Here is a 19,868-nt window from a genome sequence, read left to right as displayed (position 1 = left end):
AAATAATGAATTCATAAATTAGACCTAACCATAAAACACTGTAACTGAAATCTGCCCACTCAGAGAGTGTTTTTATCTTATAAATGAACCATGGAGTTGACCATAAGCATTCTTTAACTAGATCTTACGTTATCTTGCTCACATATCTGTCTGTCTGTCCTGTCGTTCTATCTATCTATCTATCTATCTATCTATCTATCTATCTATCTATCTATCTATCTATCTATCTATCTATCTATCTATCTACCTATCTACCTATCTACCTATCTATCTATCTATCTATCAGTCTGTCTGTCTGTCTGTCCGTCTGTCCGTCTGTCCGTCTGTCCGTCCGTCTGAATACAAAATCACTGGTGCATAGTTCTTTGTGTATTTTTGGGCATCTTATTATTGTAGACTTTTGGCCATCATAGACAGGATCACAACTTTTGCGGGCCAATAATACCCCCAAATTTTGCCTGATTAAGCAGCACACTAGGTTTTTGGACACAACCTTATCTAATTTATTATCACTTTTAATCAGATGTAGTTAATGCCCTTAATTATGGGTATGTTTCACTAAGTTTTGGCGACTAGAACGTTTCCATATAATTTATGTATAAGGGTTTTGCAATCTATCTTTTGTTTTGACAGTTAAAACTGATGTTTGTGAAATATTCAGCATGATGAATGTTCTTGTGCTACATTTGAAATATTTGGTTTTATATTTTGTTATGTAATCCCACCGTATTTATATATGTTTAAGTGTTCAAATACATTTGGGACCTCTGAGCTGCATGTAACACCGTGGAAAACAATGAAACTAGAGTGGTCTGGAACCTGTCTCACTCATTGCTCAGGGGTGTAGAATTACTTTAGTAACGGCGCAAGTGCGCACCATAGAGAGCTTCTTCAGCGCGCGCTGCCGCACGCAAACCTTCATTTCACGTGTAGTTCGTGTCAGAACGGGCTGGCAGGCAGGTCTAAGGACCTGGGGGATATTGGAACCCTCTTTTCATTCATTCGCACCCTCTCTCCTCCCCACACACCCTGTCGTAGCACTACAGAAAGCCAACAATCAGACAGCTGTCGACTGGCGGCTCGAGTCGCGCGCGCGCTACATCACCGATGCCGGGAAACCGTCAGCTCTCTCGCGCACGGGCGGACAGTGACTATGTGAAGCAGTGACCGCGAGAATGGACCAAAGGAACTACTTCGCCGTTCTGCTGCTCGCTTTTCATCTACAACTCACATTTGGAGAGTTCTTTCCAGGCAAGTTTGCGTTCTGTTCTGCATCTTTTTAGCCACTTTGCGGAGGTTGGCGAGCTTTGAATGCCGTAACCCAAGACGGGATGAAACTTTAATAATTGTATCTTGTTCATCAATGACGATGTTCTGACGGAAGATGTAACGTTAACTTGTTGTTATAACGTTATTCTTAGATGAAAATAAATTCCAGAAGATCTGCTGTTGCTTTATTTATCGTTTGTGACATTTTATAGTCGAATCATACCTTTTAATGACGGATCTGTATCGTTATTTACCTCAGTTTTTTTCTTGTGGAGCCACAAGAAAGATTTAAAGTATCATTATATTATATTATATTATATTATATTATATTATATTATATTATATCATATCATATCATATCATAACCCATATCATATCATACATTTTATCTATTTAAAAATGACTATATTTGAAGGGTATTATAGACTATAATTATAGACTATTATATGTAACGTTACATTTATAAATGACAGACAAGAAAAGTTTACTCAATCATTAATATCCTACATACATAGTACGCTCATAATTAAAATAGCTGTTGGTTCTTTGTGACTGGGATAATTAATTATATATTTTTGCGTTTGCCAACGGTCGGTTTGGGGAACTGTTGAACACGGTGATCAGATCTTAGAATAGTCTCTTATCATGTGAGCGAATCGGCCACCTGCAGTTCATCTCTCCACCGGAGGGTGGCGCTCTGGCCACATCCAAACCATGAACCACAGCGTCATTTGTTGTATCGTGGGTTGTTGAGATTTTGTCCTAGAACAGAATATATTTATCTGTTTCTTTTCTTTTGAATATGATACATATTTTTTTGAAAAGTATATTTCCTTGTCGTAAATAACCCGCTGTGTTCAAATACAATACAGAAGAGCTACATTATGACAATTATTATATAGTTAATTTATAGGGAGAATTTCTGAAAAGAACTAAACAAGTTTTCACATCTGTTTGGAAGAAATTATATAAGACCGAATCGTCTAGTTTATTTGACTTGAAAGGTAATAAAATAATAAAAGTAAGTTATATTTTCAAATAGCTGTTTTAATGTTTAAATGAAACCAAAAATTTATAGAAGAAAAGGTCTTGTACATTAAATCAATACCTTAAATTTGCCAAAGTGACAACTTATGGTGATAAGTTTCTTATACTTGTTCACATTTGAATTTAAGTACCAATTACTGAAACTGAGTTGAATCTCATAGAATTTACAGAGACATTAAGAAAAATTTGATGTAGGGAAACAAAGGTGTTGATATAACAATGGTTTGTTCACTTTATTTACAATAAATGATTACAAAACGAGGCAAGAATGATTTTAACCAGTAGTTTAATTATACTCTTTATTAATTAGGTTGATTAAGTTTATTAATTATCACCCATGCATTGTTTAATAAGTGTTGTGTGTGCATTTCAGCTTTTGCCTTGAGGTCTGTGTGTTAAAGACTAACACTCAGACAATAAGTTAATCAACAGACTACCACAATGGACACATATTAGTATAGAATTCACTAATTCACTCCTGGGGCTTGACTAATAAATCCAGGAAAATTTCACAGGATGTACAGAAATGTGTGTTGGCTTTGTTTGTTTGACCGCTGACCTGTTGAGCAAACACGATGTGCTTCTGTTATATCTTTCATGGCTTAACATGTTCATCTAATAAGCCCCCAGACCAGTGTTTTAAAATTGCTTTTAGTGTCACGTCTGTAGCCTGGCTCTTGTTGCGAGGATAATTTGTGCTCCATTCTGTCTTTGCTTGTAATTTTGGCAGGGCCAACAAGACTTTCTCTGTGCTTCAGTGAACAGCTTGACAAGTAAAGGCCTATCTTTATTCACCAGTCTGAGGAAATGAAAGCAAGGCTATCAACATAAAAAGACACCAACAAAAAAGTACATCTTTTTTTGGATGTGGTTCTGTGCTGGTGCTGTAGTATTCTTTGATGTAGCTTTTATATTCTATGGGATGTGAGTATGGTGGTCATTTAGTACCATGTTATTACTGTCTAATTCCATTATTGCCCCCTGAGACCCTCAGGGCCATCACATTTATTCCACATATTGATGGACATCTCTTACACTTTATTGATGTTTACTTCATTTATAAGCTATTTGAGTGCACAACTGGTGCAGTATGTCTGTATGGGCGAAGCGGATGAGTGTGCTATAATTGATTTAAAAGAGGCAGTTATCTCACTAAAAGATTTCCATTTGGCATTTAATCAATCAATACAATATTGTAGTGTTATTTATTGTAGTAAAGTGGTGTTATTTAAATCTTATAATTCATATTTAACACTAATGAAGAATTCCTGTGTGTGTTGGACACTTGTTGACTGCTTTGTCTTCACACACTGGTCCAACATTTTCATAAAAAATGAATAAAAATAAAATAAAAAATCTAAAATAATATATAAAATATGTCTAAAAAAATTTAATTATATTTTTTCTTGAAAAGTAATTTCAGGCATTTAAGCAGAAGCCTACCAACATGTTTTTTAAGATCATGAGAAACAAGAAAATAGAAAAGTGTCAAACGTTTGAGTTGTTATGTGTGTGTGTGTGTATCTATATATATTTATTTATTTGTTTATTTATTAATTATTTTTTAAACTATATTTAAGTTCCATGGTATTACCACTATATTTAAATGTACTCCAAAGAATATCATTACCATTGTGCTTCTTGCCACTCTTTTTGTTAATGATAACATAAGCTTGCTTGAGAATGGTGCTTTCTTTCTATAATCTAGTTTTGCATTTTTTAGGCTGTTTGACTTTGTTGACAAAAAAGGTTTACTGGACAAAATAAATAATTCAGTTGTACCAAAAACAAAACAAAACAAACTAACGTAATGGTTCTGGGGTCCTGTGATGATGAGGGCCCTCTATGTTCCTGTGATATAGCATAAGTCTATTCACTGGAGCCTGGCAGTAGGGCGGCCCACCCATGTAAATTATCCCCAGGCCACGTCTGTTTTAGCAGCAGCATGAAAATTTATTGCAAGGCCAGTTTAGTTTATCTAACTCAGACACATCTTTTTTTTAATTTATTTGCCTGGCAGAAGTTTTAATTTCATTGAGGTTGCGAGGAGACGCATATTATTAATAAGAATGATTAATTAAAACTGATGAGAGATCATATACCCTGAGGGAGCTGTGGATTTGTCTCTCTCTCTCTCTCCCGCTCTCTGACAGCTACTCATTTGCAGCTCAGTGAAGTCTCTTATCATCCGCACACTGCCAGACTAATAGCTAATCCAGAAACTGCCAGGCTACTGGTTAATCCAGTTCATTCAGTGTGTGTGTGTGTGTGTGTGTGTGTGTGTTTGTGTGTGTGTTTTGGGCTCCTAGATTAATTCTAATATCCTTGCACATGAGGCATTTAGGAATTCATATATACTACTTTTTTTCCTACTGTCGTTTCTTTTCTAATATTTCATATTTTCCTGCGATAAGTCTTTCTGAAGGTCAGACTGTGTTTCCATTAGTGTTTCTTGCTGTTGTTGACTTATTATACACTTATGCATTATATACGTATTGCAATCACTTATTTTTTATGCATTTAACCCATGCAGCTTTGAATTAATTGTATATATGGTTATGAATCCATATGCAATTATATTATTATAATTAAAAATGTTTACATAAAATGAATTGTCCTTATGCAACCCTCAAGTTAGATCAATGGTCATAAACCGTTTTCAGTCTGTGACCACTAACTTTTTTTTTTTTATTGCAAATTTTGTTATTCAGATAGAAATGTAAATATTATATTTAAATGTAAAACAAATGTATACTTAAATAGTTTTATATTAAAACCACAATATAAAGTGAACTTTGAGTGATGCTAAGGTTAAATGAATATATTTACAATTTACATACATTATATATATTTCTCTCCTAGACAAAGAAGAGTAAAAAGTGATAAAAACTGTTGAGAAAGTGGGAATGAATGGCCAACGAAACTCAAAAGGAACGAACAAGACTTTTAAACTTAATTGAAAGTAACCGCCACATATAGGATGACAGAATTCTTGCTGAGGCTCGTAGGGCTAAATGAGCAGGTGAGTCTGAAAGCCTCACTCCGTCGCAACTTATATGGAAACAAAACGAGTTGCCTTACTGTGACAGCTTCCTCTTTTGTTGTGATTGGCGCTCTAGACCGAGATGGAGAGCCTGTTTGAGGGGGTGGAATAACAATGCAAGAAATCAGGGAGAAATGAAACACTGAGAGCCGCAACTGAGAGTTAGACAGAAAATATCGAGAAGGGAAAAGGGGAAAAACAACACTTGAAGTGGATGAAAAAATTAGACACCTGACAGGACCAACAAATGACTTTGCAAGGGCTGTCGGAACATAATGGATTACACACACACACACACACACACACACACACACAGGAACATGATTATTTCCCGTGTGTCCATTAGAAAGCGCCAGGGCCGTAATTGTTTTCTCTGACCTGCTTGTTATCGCCCTGCTCTTGGTTTTCCAGGTTTCAGTGCTCCACTCTTGGCCTCTGACAAGCTGTCAATCAGTTGCCTGTTTAGTATTCGAGTGAGAGCGAGAGCGAAAGGAAGACTGTCAGAGGTGTTATCTGCATGACAGTGCTGGTCTAATCCTCCCCACTTATTCTATTTGGCTGACTAAATGACAGCTCAATACTGGAGTGCGGGCCAGGTCCACTATAAATGAGACGTCTCCTCCTCGTACTGTACAGAGAGCGAAAACCTCTGGAGCAGCCATGTTTAATATCTGAGGAGTTATTTGGAGCCACATTTAAAGCTGCAGTAGGTAACTTTTGTAAATATATATTTTTTACATATTTGTTAAACCTGTCATTATGTCCTGACAGTAGAATATGAGACAGATAATCTGTGAAAAAATCAAGCTCCTCTGGCTCCTCCCAGTGGTCCTACTGCCATTTGCAGAAACTCCATCGCTCCCGGTAAGAAACAACCAATCAGAGCTGCGGTCCGTAACTTTGTTTGTGTTCAAAATGTAGAAAAATGTATATAATAAGCGAGTACACCATGAATCCATTTTCCAAACCGTGTTTTTAGCTTGTCCTGAATCATTAGGGTGCACCTATAATAAGTGTTTATATTCGGACTATTTTAGATTGCTTCGGGGGTACTGCGGCGGAGTAACACAGTACCTTTGTGATTCTTCATAGACATAAACAGAGAGAAGTAGTTCCGGCTACGATGTTCTTCCGCAAGACGCAAGCAGTTCTGTTTATTAACCGCTAGAGCGTCAAAAGTTCCCTACCGCAGCTTTAAGGCTAGTCAGTATGTAAAGGGGTAGTTTACCTAAAAAAGGGAAAGTTTGCCCTCTTCATCTTTTTAATGTTGCTCAAACCACATATTCCCCTGTAAAAGGCATTTTTTGTTGAAAACAAAGTTGATTTCTTGTACAGTGAAAGCAGGGGCTAAAACTTTTTGCCAGATCTGCCAATGGCCGGTGACTTAAGGAAATTTATCCGGCCAGAAATATATATATATATATATATATATATATATATATATATATATATATATATATATATATATATATATATATATATATATATATATATATATATATATATATATATATATATATTTTACCAGCCATGAAAAAAACAAACAAACTAAATAAAAAGTCTTAGATAATAGCAATGGAAATGGAAATGGGGCATTTCAGGCAGGTCTAACAGTGATTTTCAGATCACCTGATAGCCTACAGAAATTGTATCAATTTTGCTAATCAAATAAAACTATAGTCTTTATATCTTTTTTTTTTATCTTAAATATAATGTGATCTTAAATATAACTTAAATATAATGCGTGATAATGCTCAATTATAATTTATAAGTGTATAATAAGTCAACAACAGCAATAAACACTAATAAAAACATAGTTGTTTATTCCAAGAAATAAAAAAATTAGCATTTTTGTACACTTACTGCACAGCTGTGAATGTTTATTGGTTTGTCCGTGTAATATTTCATCAAAATAATATTGTAACTTGTTCAGCATCGGAAACAACGTTCCTTTTCAGCTTTTCACCAAATCCTCTTAATTTTAATTCAACTTTCAACATGACATCAAAACTAACCCCAATTATTTATAAAGCATGTTCCTAGTCTGATGTGAATGATTCATCAGTGCAAGTTATTATTATTATTATTATTATATTATTATTATAATATACAATTTTTTTGCTGGTCAACAAACCCTCTTTTCTCAACCAACTGTCATATAGATACTTTTTTTATTTTCTTTACTTTAACATTCATCTTTAATTCATTCCAGATGGATACAATGAGATTCCATCCTACCTAATATTAAATGTATTTTATTTTCTCTCTTATTTGACATGCATCTTTTTCTTGGATAGGTTTCATGTTATGTCACTGACATTAAATTAATTAAGAATGTGATTCTGATCTAGTCTTATGCTAAGAGAGAACATGAGATCTTCCACTTTTCTTTGATCCATAACTCCAGCGCAGAAATATCCCTTCACCTTCAGTCAGCACTCTCCAGCAGGGTCATATTCATTCTGGACGGGCAGAAGGGCCCTCTCTGAAGTCCAGGGTGTCAGGGGATTTAATGTGTGATAAAAAGTAATATAATTTTTCTACTGTGTGTGCATGGACGGACTTACAGAAATTCTCTGTGAAAGATTCATGAGAGTTTAAGAGGAGAAAGAAAGAGAGAGGGGTCGAAAGAGACACTGCTCCTGTGGGAGAAAAAAAGAGACAATGTCAAAGATAGAGGAAGACAGGAAGAGAGAGAAAACTGTAATGAGGAAAAAGAAAATCCCAACAAAAAAGTACCACAGAACTACTACAGCTAAAGATATATATTAAAATGAGAGAGAGAGAGAATCGTGTTTTATTGTGCATTAGGACACAATGTGAAATATTCTCTGATATGTGGTGTTTTGAAATATGAACCACTTTACAACTTCTCAACATTTAATAAATTCCAGCACTTGTTTAAAATATTTCTGGAAGGAATTAACTATCTGGCCTGTCGTTCTTTTTATTCACCTCTTTGTGGGCTGGAGAACGAGCTGTTTTGTTGCTGTAGCATGTAAGGCTCAATTACAGCATCATTAAAGAGACAGGCTCATTTGATGCCCCATCAAATCACTGTCAGTCTCCGTTCAGCGCTGTCATCACAACACTCTCAGAATCAAGAGAGCAATAAAGAGCTTTTGACAAAAACAGCGAGGGACTCATTTGAATGTGACACCTTACACCTCTCTGTCCTGAGCACACAAGCAGGGGATGGATTTCTATTCACGCTGGAAATGTCTCAAAGAAAGCATGCTAAGAGGTTCCCATTTAGACCAAAGCATAAAAGATGAGAGGAAGAGAGACACTGGAAAGAAAACAAAAGATGCTTTATGATTGTACTATATTTAAGGGGTTTCATTAGACGCAGTATGCATCATAGAAAGGTTATTGTTAATATTAATAATAATAATCATTGTAATTACAATTACAATTCTTTCACCATATTATTAGTCATTGAGCTTAAAAAAAAAAAAAAAAAAAAAAAAAACCTGGTGCAGTAAGTGATGTCCTGTTACAGACAGGCTTATTTTGGCTTCAGATGGGTCTTAAAATTAGATTTCAGAGCTGGAACTGTCTTTATTAACAATTATTATGCAATTAATTAAGTACATGATTCTGTGCTGTACTGTGGATATATACACAGGTATATGCAATGTATACATTTACAATTCTGTAAGGCCTTGATTGTTTGTTTTTTGCTAATAAAAGTAAAACATTTTTATTAAAGTATTATTTTATTAAGCAAATGTATTACCATCCTTCCTATTCCTTTAATTAAATTAATTTAAATTTAATTACTTTTTGTCACATATTGGGTTTTTAGAATTCTTATATATTTTTTTGTGTTATATTGACCAGCATTCAGGACAGGACCAATTTGTTTTCTAAATGTGTTTATGTAACCAATGGAGACAAAGTATGTTGTTGCATTTCTAGCGGGGCTGTAATGCTACATTCAAGTCATGATTGGTTTTTATATGCTGGATGACATGATGAAGTCATTCATTTCTGTTTTGCATCTGTGTTTACAGTGTGTCAATTAAATAACAACAGCAGAATGAGATTGTTATTGGTTATAATAAGTTGTAATTTAATTTTTTTTATTTTAATAACATAGCTTTTGAATGCAGGGCCACATTAAGAGCTCACTGGGCCCCGGGGCTATGCGTTACTGCAGGGCCCGCCCCACCACTTTTTGACACAAATGTCATGGAAGACAATTTTGAAAAATAACCCCTGAAATGATGACTTCTGGTGAATACTGGTGAATATTGTGGAAACTAATTGACAAATTAAGATAAATATATTTCATACATTATAGCATATTATACTTATTACAACTTATAAGGCCTATATATTTATAGAATAGCAAAGTAGGTCTAATCAATATACAAGACTGAACCACTTAGATGTGAAATATAAAGGCTATCATGATAATTATGCTAACAATGAACCATGGATTTGTTTAGTTTTTAATACGTTTTAATTTTAACTTAAATACAAAAATAACATTCAAAACTCATCGGCTTTGACTGCATTTGAAGAAAAATAAACACAACAGTTTTCTGTAGCCTTGTGCAAACTTATTCAATAGAATTAGACTTCTAGAATGTTCTTTCCAGTGCAAAAAAATATATATTTTTAATTTAATTAGACAGTATTTTAAGGAAGTGTACTGCAAATATCTTTATATAATTATACTTAAATTATAGTTAACTTTCTTTCCAGTGCAAAACAATAATACATAAAAAAACGTCTCAGGTTACAAATGTAACCTTGGTTCCCTGAGAACAGGGAACGAGACAATACGTCAACGACGCTATGGGGAACGCCTCAGGTGTGACAGGTGTCTGAAATCAAATATCAACTCACAGCAATCATGCTGACCGGCGACAGCCGTGAATCATCAGCTTGAATGATGAGCGTGCGACCTGGATATAAAAAGGGCGCCTTGAAACCATGACAATATCCTTTCGTCTGAAGGGACTGTTTGGCAGGCAGACCCTGAGGCATGGCTGGGAGACGTATTGTCTCGTTCCCTGTTCTCAGGGAACCAAGGTTACATTTGTAACCTGAGACGTTCCCTTTCAAAGGGAAATTCGACAATACGTCAATGACGCTATGGGGAACGAAATACCCACGCCGCCATGCTAAAGGGAGTGCATGCCCAATGGCAGTGACAACTGTCAGAACCAACAATTCAATGAACGCTAGAACCACTCACCCTCAGGTCACACAGGGCTGTCAGTGACAGCACTCCCTACGGTCATAGCCCAAGCTATATGATACCACAGAAAACCTCCATAAACATAGTTTAGTGAAAGGTCTACCTGGGCCTGCTCAAGGGCCTAGGACCACAACTTCAACTTCTTAGAAGGGGTCCCTTCTAGGGAATGTGGCTAGGGAACCCGAGGGAACCCCAGCCAGTCACTATTCAGGGGAATGTGCCACCTGAAATGCCACCAGGCAGGCCTGACCTGGTGTCACTACATAAGACACTACAGACTGGCCACTTCCTGTCTGTCCGAAGACAGAGCCTCTGGACACTTGCCTTTAGGAAGGCATCCAGCCCGAGGAACTGCGGAGCAGGCAGTGAACCACTCGGCCCGGATCTCAGAGACGGGATATCCTGGAGAGTATGACTCAGCATAGTGCTTTACAACCCTTGCCAGCGAGGGGAGTTTCTCTACTCGATCCACGGATCTACCCAGTGTTTGTGTTTCAAAAAACAATGAGGAGGCCTGTGAGGGCCTAAGGACTGATCTAACTGGGAGGCCTCATGAGAGGCCTACGACCGACTGACCAGACTCAGGAGACCACATACTCACATTGACCCTCAGTGAGGGGAGCATAAGATCTACCTGGTAGGCAACCAGGCTGTAGCAGGAATAAAAAGGTTCCAGGAGGGAACCCGTAGCAGAGAATAAAAACTTGAGCCGAGCCAGGGCGCAAACTCACCTCCGGTAGCTGCCTGATAAGGACTGCTAAACTGAAAGTAAGTGGCCACTAGCTTACGAAACCCAGCATCACCGTGAAACTACTCCCAGGGAGACCTGGAGAAGCCTACTACCTGACAACCACAGTATGTGGGAGCTCACAGTATGTGGGAGCTCACCTTCAGAGAGGCCTGGTGAAGCCTGCTATCTGATAACCACAATATGTGGGAGTTCACCTACAGAGAGGCCTAGAGAGGCCTACTACCTGTTACCAGATAACCACCTTAAGTGGAAACTGAAAGTCATTTGGAACTCAACTCCAGGGAGGCCTGGTGAGGCCTACTACCTGACAACCACAGTATGTGGGAGCTCAACTTCAGGGAGGCCTAGTGAGGCCTACTACCTGATAAACACAGTGCAGGAAAGCTTACTTTCAGGGAGGCCTGGAGAGGCCTACTACCTGAAAACCATAGCTGATAGTGAGCCAGACTGGCAGTCCAGTTGACTGTCTTTGGGGCTTTGCCTTCAGGGAGGCCTTATGAGGCCTACTACCTGACAGTTCAAAGAAGCGGGAATTTAACTCCAGGGAGGCCTGTGGGGCCTGACACCTAGTAACCACAGTATGTGGGATTAAACCCTCAGGGAGGCCTAGTAAAGCCTACTACCTGACCACCACAAAATGTGGGAGCCCACCTTCAGGGAGGCCTGAAGAGGCCTACTACCTGAAACAGTTTAATCAGCTGGATGTAACTGCTGCTGGGGACTCGCCTAACAGGGAGGCCTGGTCGAGCCTGCTAGCTGATAGCGAGTCTATTCTGCTACTTTACCGAACACTGCTGGAACCATACTATTAAAAACTTTTCCTATAGTTTTGTCCAAGTGTATGTTCCACAATGTTGCGACCCACCTCAGAGGAGGCCTGTTAAGGCCTACTAATCAGCAGTGAGCCTTCTGCCCGAACTACCAGGGCCAACCACCGAAGGTGAGCTGGCCTAGGAGCCCAATTGGGGGCTATTCCGTCAAGGAGGCCTGCTGGGGCTTACTACCCAACTGTGCAGCCTTCGTGGCAGAAATCTGTTGCTACTGCATCCTGGTACCTAATCACATTGCCAGAGGCAGTGTACTCAGCAAATAGCAATACCCTTATAGCAGGGGAGTACAACATACGCCATTCTGCCTAGTGGAGGCCCCATTAGGGGCCTTCCTACTAAATGCATAGGCGTCAGCCCATGGCAATGCTCTAGCTTCAAAGGGAGCGGAGTTCGAAAACCGGAATGAAATGTAGTTTAGAACTCCCTGCTCAACCGGAGCCATCGTGGTGTGAGGTAGATACATACAGAGCTGAGAATGGACTACTCAAAACTACCCTGAGTTAGCGGGGGAGTAACAACCACATGCCCCTGCAATGTTAGACAGGGAGCAGGCCTGCAAGTGGCTCCAAAGGGTGACAGGGATTTGTCCTGCGCCCAGCCTAGGGGAGCGGGGGGGCTAAATTGCAAGCCAACCCACTTCAACCCATCGGTCGATCGATTAGCTCAACGGGCTGAGTGGAGCCAGCTCTAGAGGCCCAAAAACATCTCTGTTCGGCAGGGTCTGACAAACTCTCACTTTGCAGAGCGAAAGATGGCCTAACCCTGCCAGACTGATCCTACCTCAGCTACCACCCTGCATAACTCTATCACCCCTGAATGCAGAGAAAGGGGCGGGCCTTGGCCAACAACTCCCATTTAAGGGAGGAGGCTGAAATCAAGGGGAGGAAGCCTAACACATAATGAATGTGGCAGCTATACTTAGCAACACGCCTCCAACATCCCTAGCATAGCCTAGGCCAGCTACAGAGGCGGCCCGGATGAGGGCCGACCTACAAGCATAGATCTACCTGAGGGCTCGGAGGAGCCACAGCCTACTTGATTGAGAGGCCGTGAAAACACTCAACCTACTGAAACCCAACAGAGCTCAGGGGAGCGAGTACTCAGGATACCAATGTCACAAACCGATAGGCAGGACATCTATCTGAAGATCTATCTGAAGCGCCAGCGTCAGTCTAAACCTAAAGCAAAAAAGTTTTTTTTTTTTTTTTTTTAGGAAGACCAACTGCTCTACCCTCTGGGTGGCTAATAGCCCTGAGGCTAAACAGAAATGAGCGGTGGCCCACCACGCATATAAAATGTTATGACAGGAAGGCCATCACATACTCAGCACAGAAGCCAAATCTTCTTTGAGCTTCTTCCTAATTCGTTCTAGCCACCAACTGGGGGAGGCTTCAGGGCCCTAAAGTCCATACTTTAATTGCTCCTCTAAGAATGACCCCCTAGGTCTATACAGGGAACAGGGTCTGTAGAGAAATACAATCAGTGTTAGTTATACACACAGAATTTTACAAACCAAAAGTTCACCTGCGGCGTGCGGAGTGAAGACTCGCCAGAGAGTTCTCAATGAATCTGGGGTCCACCACTTTTACATGCCTAAAAGAGGCGCTCACATCAACCAGTTGCTACGGTGGGCCATCAGAACATAGTTCTCATCATAAGGCCCATCCCCAGGGCTGGTTTACGACCGCGAACGATCTCTCCCTGAGCGCGCCGCCATGGCAACTGAAGTTTGTCAGTGGCGCGCTCCATAACTTCCACCAGCTCTGCGTACACGGGGCAGGATGGCTGACGAGGTTGAGGATCTAAATCATCCTCCTCAGCCATCTCTTGCCCGACCTGAAGAGCACTCGCTGCAGTATAAGTAGGAGAAAAGTCTCCGTCATCCACCTGCAGCTCACTCTCGTCAGCCGATGACGCGTCCGAGAGGTTAACGCCCCCCTCGAGACTGTCAGCGAGCTCCATCTGGGAGCCCCATGAAGCGCGTCGCCGCTCTGCCTCGGCACGAGCGGGACCCGATCCGCGAGGACCAGACGCTGAACTCTCTTCCCTCGAGAAGAGAGCCCGACGAGACCGGAGCGTTTTCATAGGAAAACGCTCACAATTTGCACAGGATGCTCCCTCAAGAGCATCCTGTGCGTGCTCTTCACCCAAACAGTACACACACATCTCGTGAGTGTCACCCGGCGACAAATATCTTGGGCACGGGTCAGCACATTTCACAAAACTTTTAGGACTTGCCTTAGATGTGCGTTTCATTTCTTCGCTGTAAGCAGACGTTTAAATCAGACAAAACAGTCCCTGAAGACAAAAAGGATATTGTCATGGTTTCAAGGCGCCCTTTTTATATCCAGGTCGCACGCTCATCATTCAAGCTGATGATTCACGGCTGTCGCCGGTCAGCATGATTGCTGTGAGTTGATATTTGATTTCAGACACCTGTCACACCCGAGGCGTTCCCCATAGCATCGTTGACGTATTGTCGAAGTTCCCTTCGAAAGGGAACAATTATTAATTAAATAATAATTTTTTTCCTCCTCCAGATACCTTAACAAACCCATCAGAAATGATTGACACATTATTAGGGAGCGGGAGACAGGAACATAACAAGGAGGCAGTGTTAATTTCGTTGACTAAATATTTTCGTCATTATTTTCGTCACGAATATATTTTTGCGGACGAATACGAAACGAAAACTAAAATAGAAGGCACTGATGGAGACTAAAACTATGACTAAATTGATTGACATTATCGTCAACGAATAAAGGACGAGACGAAAATAGACTGTGACGAAAATCAAATCAGCAGACGGGAGAGATGCGAGGAATGAACAAAAGAACCGGCACAACGGAACAGGCCAGACTGCAGGGCCGTGCACAGACCTTTTGAGGGGCATGTGCTGAAACTGAAAAAGGGCACCCCCTCCCTTTTTTATATCTATTATATATATATTCTCTTTTTTAGCTATTCTGTTTGGTTTTATAAGCTAATTTGTATTATTTGGTTAACATTATTATGAATGACATTGAGAAGAGGGGAAGGTGAGCAATGAGTCAAGTATTTTTGACAAACTTTTTTGAAATATCATTTAAATAATTATGTCCAACTCAATTCCAGATTATAAGAAACTATAGCCATACCGTTACTATAACATATCCAACATGTATCCGCCTTCCTGGCAAAAATTTGATACTGTGGTGGACCAGGGATGTTGGTCTCTTGAAGGTCTCTTATTCACTACACTTTCCCTAAAATAAGCCAGCAATGAAAAAATAAATAAAAATAGTGTGAAAAGTACAGTTGCAGTGAAAAGAATTTCTGAAGTATCACGTGACACTGAAGAGTACTGAACTGGAGTAATGATGCTGAAAATTCAGCTTTGATCACAAAAATAAATAAAATTTTAAAATATATTCAAATAGAAAACAGTTATTTAAAATTGTAAAAATATTACACAATATTACTGTTTTTGCTGTATTTTGGATCAAATAAATGAAGCCTTGGAATGAATCATGAATTACATTCTGCATAATAAAATATAAAGATTTCACAGTGATCTTCTGTAGTTTTTTTTTAGTTACTACTACATTACTGTAGTAAAACCATGTTTTACTGCATTTTATACATGTGAGGACGATCGGAGAGTATACCATAACATGATTAGCCTAAATGTTAATAAATTAAGTGTATCAGCAATCATAAATCAAAGAAGAAATTTCTCAGAAATATATGTTATGTAGGTGACGAGGATCATTCGTCGCTTTGTTTAAGTTCCAGTACGAAAAAGCGCGTTTTAAGAACTTTCATTTGCTAAATATTTGTAAAACAGACAGACAGATGTGAAGGGTAACCTATAGCATTGATAAAAAAAATAAAAAAAATGTAATAAAAAAAAAAAACACCAAAAAAAGGGCACTTCGGAGTGTAAGGGCAAAAAGGGCATGTGCTCTGCACAGGTTGAGCCCTACCTGTGCACGTGCCTGCCAGACTGCATGAGAGAAGAGAACCAATCCGAGCCTGACTTATTGAGACGTGAAGCGAAGGTTTTCAGTTTTTAAATGAGCTCCCGGGAAGACGGCATTCGAAGAGGTGATGTCTCAAAAAGCGACAAAATGTCCACAGCTCACTTCACGTTTGACGACGAACAAAACAAAACAAACTGTAAAGCATGCGGAGCGCTCATTCGTGGCAAGAACACAACCAATTTGAAAAGACATTTACAGACGAGCCACCCGGACATTTTCTTAAATGTAATTTCACAACGATGTTCTTTCGTTTATTGAGCTAAGCAAAATTGGAATAGTGCAGTGCGTAGATGTTGTAGCATTAAATATTACGAACTGAAAAGTATAGCCCCTTCTTCAAGTTAGATGAGAGCACAATACTAATACGTAATATCATGATAAATACATTTGATTAATACTAATGTTTAGTATATTTTATAATGTTCTACTTGTTGACAATATCACAAATATTTCTATATTAGTCATGTGAAACATGAATGTTCACATCCTATCATTATACATACAAATCTAGCAATATTGTAGTATTTAAAACATACAATATTGCTAGACAAATGAATACCTTATAAAATCTTGTTACTTTTTTTTATCCACCTAGCTGCCAACTTATTAAATATTTACTTTAAATGTATGCACTTATTGTTCAGCTCAGCTGTAAGCTTTAAGGTCCTGGACCTAACGTTATTTTTCTTTTATTGATGGTCAATTGGCAGCTAGTTATTGTTTACATTATCATGACAGTGTTTGTTGCTGCATAAAAGCTTTTGAATCGAAATAAAGACACAGTTGTGTTGAAATAAAGTTGAATTTGTGTTTTATATATTTTGGTTAAGTTTGTTTCCTATACCAGCTGTAAAAAATTGTCTAGTAAATCTGTTATTGATTTTAGTCTTATTTTAGTCGACTAAAATACCAAGCAATTTAATAGTAAAATAAGACTAAAATTAAAACAAATCAGATGACTAAAACTTGACTAAAATTAAAAGGATTATAGTCAAAAGACTAAGACTAAAACTAAATTAAAATTTCGTGTCAAAATTAACACTGCAAGGAGGAACACTGGGGAGATGTATATGGATGGTTAGGCTAAACCTGTACGATCTCTTTTAATATAATCACTTTCTTATCAAATATATTTGAGTTTTAATAATCCACATGATTACATAACCTACTATTATATCAGCCTCTAGAGTCATCTGACGGACAAGGAAACTTGACATCGCTCCCTCCTGTGCCTCCTTGTGATTATCGCCTGATGCGTGCTGTTTAATATCATACACTCCAGCGTGACAGACAGAAAAAACGCGATGTCATATGGTACAATTGGCTTTGTATTCATTGTCCCTCACGAATTCCAACCACGGGTGGTCATTTTCCCATTTAATTCTATGTTTTTGTGCTCTTTTCTTTTTCACCGACTGCTCGGAGGTTGTCATTTTTGTCATACGGTAGTCATACGTGACTCACAATGACTGAAAGGACCAATTAAAAGGTCATTCTCTGATGATGTTCCAAGATGTTAAAAAGCTACGCTGATCATAGACGAACAGGGAGAAATAAGTAGGCCTATCTACTGCGCCGTCTGTTTTTTTTTTCTTCTTACCATAGCCTACAAATGTCTTAGTTCATAGTATGACATATATTAGAAGCTATGTGTGTCTGTCATGGATTTGCACTTAATTGATTCTCAAAAATATGGAACAAAGTGCGTTCCATATCAGTTCAATACTTTTATGTGTCAAATACGGGACGGTTCTGTGTAATCACTCAGTGTAACGTTAGTCTTTGCCCCCCGATGTATTTTTCACTGCGTGAGTGAGAACATGACGTGCGTGACTCGTGAGAGCGGCCTGGCTTGTCACACAGTAACTAAAGGAGTCGGGTCTGTGCGAAAGGTCACAATAATATCAATGATTATGATTCCATGATAATGCATGGAATACACAGCAAAGCGCCACTAAAAAACAGGGCTAATTTGTGGGGGGCATGGTAAGGCTTTGGCAATTAGATGGCTAGTAGTAGTCAATCTGCTCCACAGCCAATCACGGGCCCCCTCCTTGCTTGGGCCCCGGGGCTTTAGCCCCGCCTAGCCCTATTGTTAATGCTGCGGTGTTTGTATGCATTTTGTGTGTTATACTTCTGATGAAGAACAGCAATAAAGCTTGCCACTAGTCATTTAGTTTGTTTATGAGGCGCCAGGCTTGTGTGAACAAACTACATTTGCCATCATTCTTAACAGCAGCATGAATGCACAGATAATGCATCAATTACAGATCTGATGAGCATCATTTGCTCTTTATTTTGTTGCAGTATTGCTTTCTTTGTTTGTCAGTAAGGGTAAACTGGAAAAAATTTACATTGCATTTGACTTCTGAGCTTGTAAGTACGAACTTCACAGCAGAAACTCATTGTTTGTAAGCAGGATTGAATTGAATTTGGCATAGATGTTCCTCAGAAAAAGAATGAGGGATGGAGGGGTTGAGATAAAGAGGATGAGGCTTAGGTTTTCTGCCAGAGGGTTATTCAAGAGGTGGATGAGAGAGAGAGAGAGAGAAAGAGGAAGGTGTTGGCAGAATGATTCAGATGGTGCAGATTTGGAGAGCTGAGCAAACATCATATGGCTAGCATTGAGAAATATCCTGTCCTTGTGTTTACTCTACAGGTCTCTTTATGGAGAGGAACAAACTCAAAGAAACCTGCACAGATGTGTGTGCGCACGCATGCACAGTAATTACCATCAACGAATCCATCAATAAAAATGTAGTCTAACTGGATTGAGATGGAGAGTGTCTTGAATGAGAGTTTAGATTTGATTAATTGATAATTAAATTTGTTATTATGAAGGCAGATTGCTTGTGGTTGTAAGCGAATCTTAATTTGAATGGCATTGGAAAGGTGTTGAAGGACTTGGTCCGGCTGTTCATTTCTTTATGTGGTAATTATACAAAATCCAGCTGTTTCTTCATTATCACTTTGAACGTGGCTTTGTCTCTCAGTTTAGTTCTGACTAATGGAGATCTTAGGGTTTGCATTAAGTTTAATGTGCTAAAGGTCACAAAAACTTTGTGTGCTAGCATCATGAATGAGTGTGCAACTTAACTTAAAATTAAAAATAACTTTCACTTCTGACTTTCACTTTTGGTATGCACACACAATAAATCCTGTCAGTCTAATAAAAAAATAAAAAAATAATAATTCAAACAACCTTAGCCATCCCCTTCCTTAGCCATTAGAAACCTGATAGTCTGCTTTATTTTGCCCCACACCACGCAACTGATCCACAGAAGAAAATGTGTGGGCAAATGTAGAGATGGAGTACAATTAATTAGCTGATCCTGCTACATGCTGAAAGTTCTGTGATTTTGTACTGCGGTTTGTTATACTGTCATTGTTTCACTCATGCTGCTTCTCAGTATCTAAAAACAGCTGCTGTTGCTTGGCTTTTTCATCCACCTGTTGTTCAATCCTCCGGGTATCACATTTGCAAGAACTTATTAATCATTTATCAAAATGGCCACAATTTGCTGCATATTTTTTCCTAATATAATAACTAGGGCTGCCCTATAAATCGCATGCGATATTAAATGTGCATCTTGTCACATGCGCTTTCACATGAAGCAGCATTTCCTACACAGAGCCATTTTTGACTGACAGGCTGCGCAAAACATGCGCAAAATATGATCGTGGTTTTGCGCAG

At 38.9% G+C, this 19,868-nt stretch overlaps 1 protein-coding gene across 7 annotated transcripts in view; it reads left to right on the top strand.

Moving 5' to 3' along the window:
* The first annotated feature begins 954 nt into the window (after positions 1-954).
* The window catches only part of LOC128015952 (receptor-type tyrosine-protein phosphatase T-like), a 247,730-nt gene continuing 228,816 nt past the window's right edge, over positions 955-19,868 (top strand). For all 7 annotated transcript variants that reach the window (XM_052600218.1, XM_052600217.1, XM_052600216.1 and 4 more), the window contains exon 1: positions 955-1,255. In XM_052600218.1, the coding sequence (XP_052456178.1) occupies positions 1,176-1,255 (80 nt within the window). In that variant the 5' untranslated portion in view covers positions 955-1,175. The remainder of the gene's footprint in view (positions 1,256-19,868) is intronic.

The sequence above is a fragment of the Carassius gibelio genome, chromosome A6, assembly GCF_023724105.1.
Source record: "Carassius gibelio isolate Cgi1373 ecotype wild population from Czech Republic chromosome A6, carGib1.2-hapl.c, whole genome shotgun sequence".
In the NCBI taxonomy this organism is placed as follows: Eukaryota; Metazoa; Chordata; class Actinopteri; order Cypriniformes; family Cyprinidae; genus Carassius; species Carassius gibelio.
Note: the sequence above shows the minus strand (reverse complement) of the source record. Positions and strands in the feature narration are given on the sequence as shown.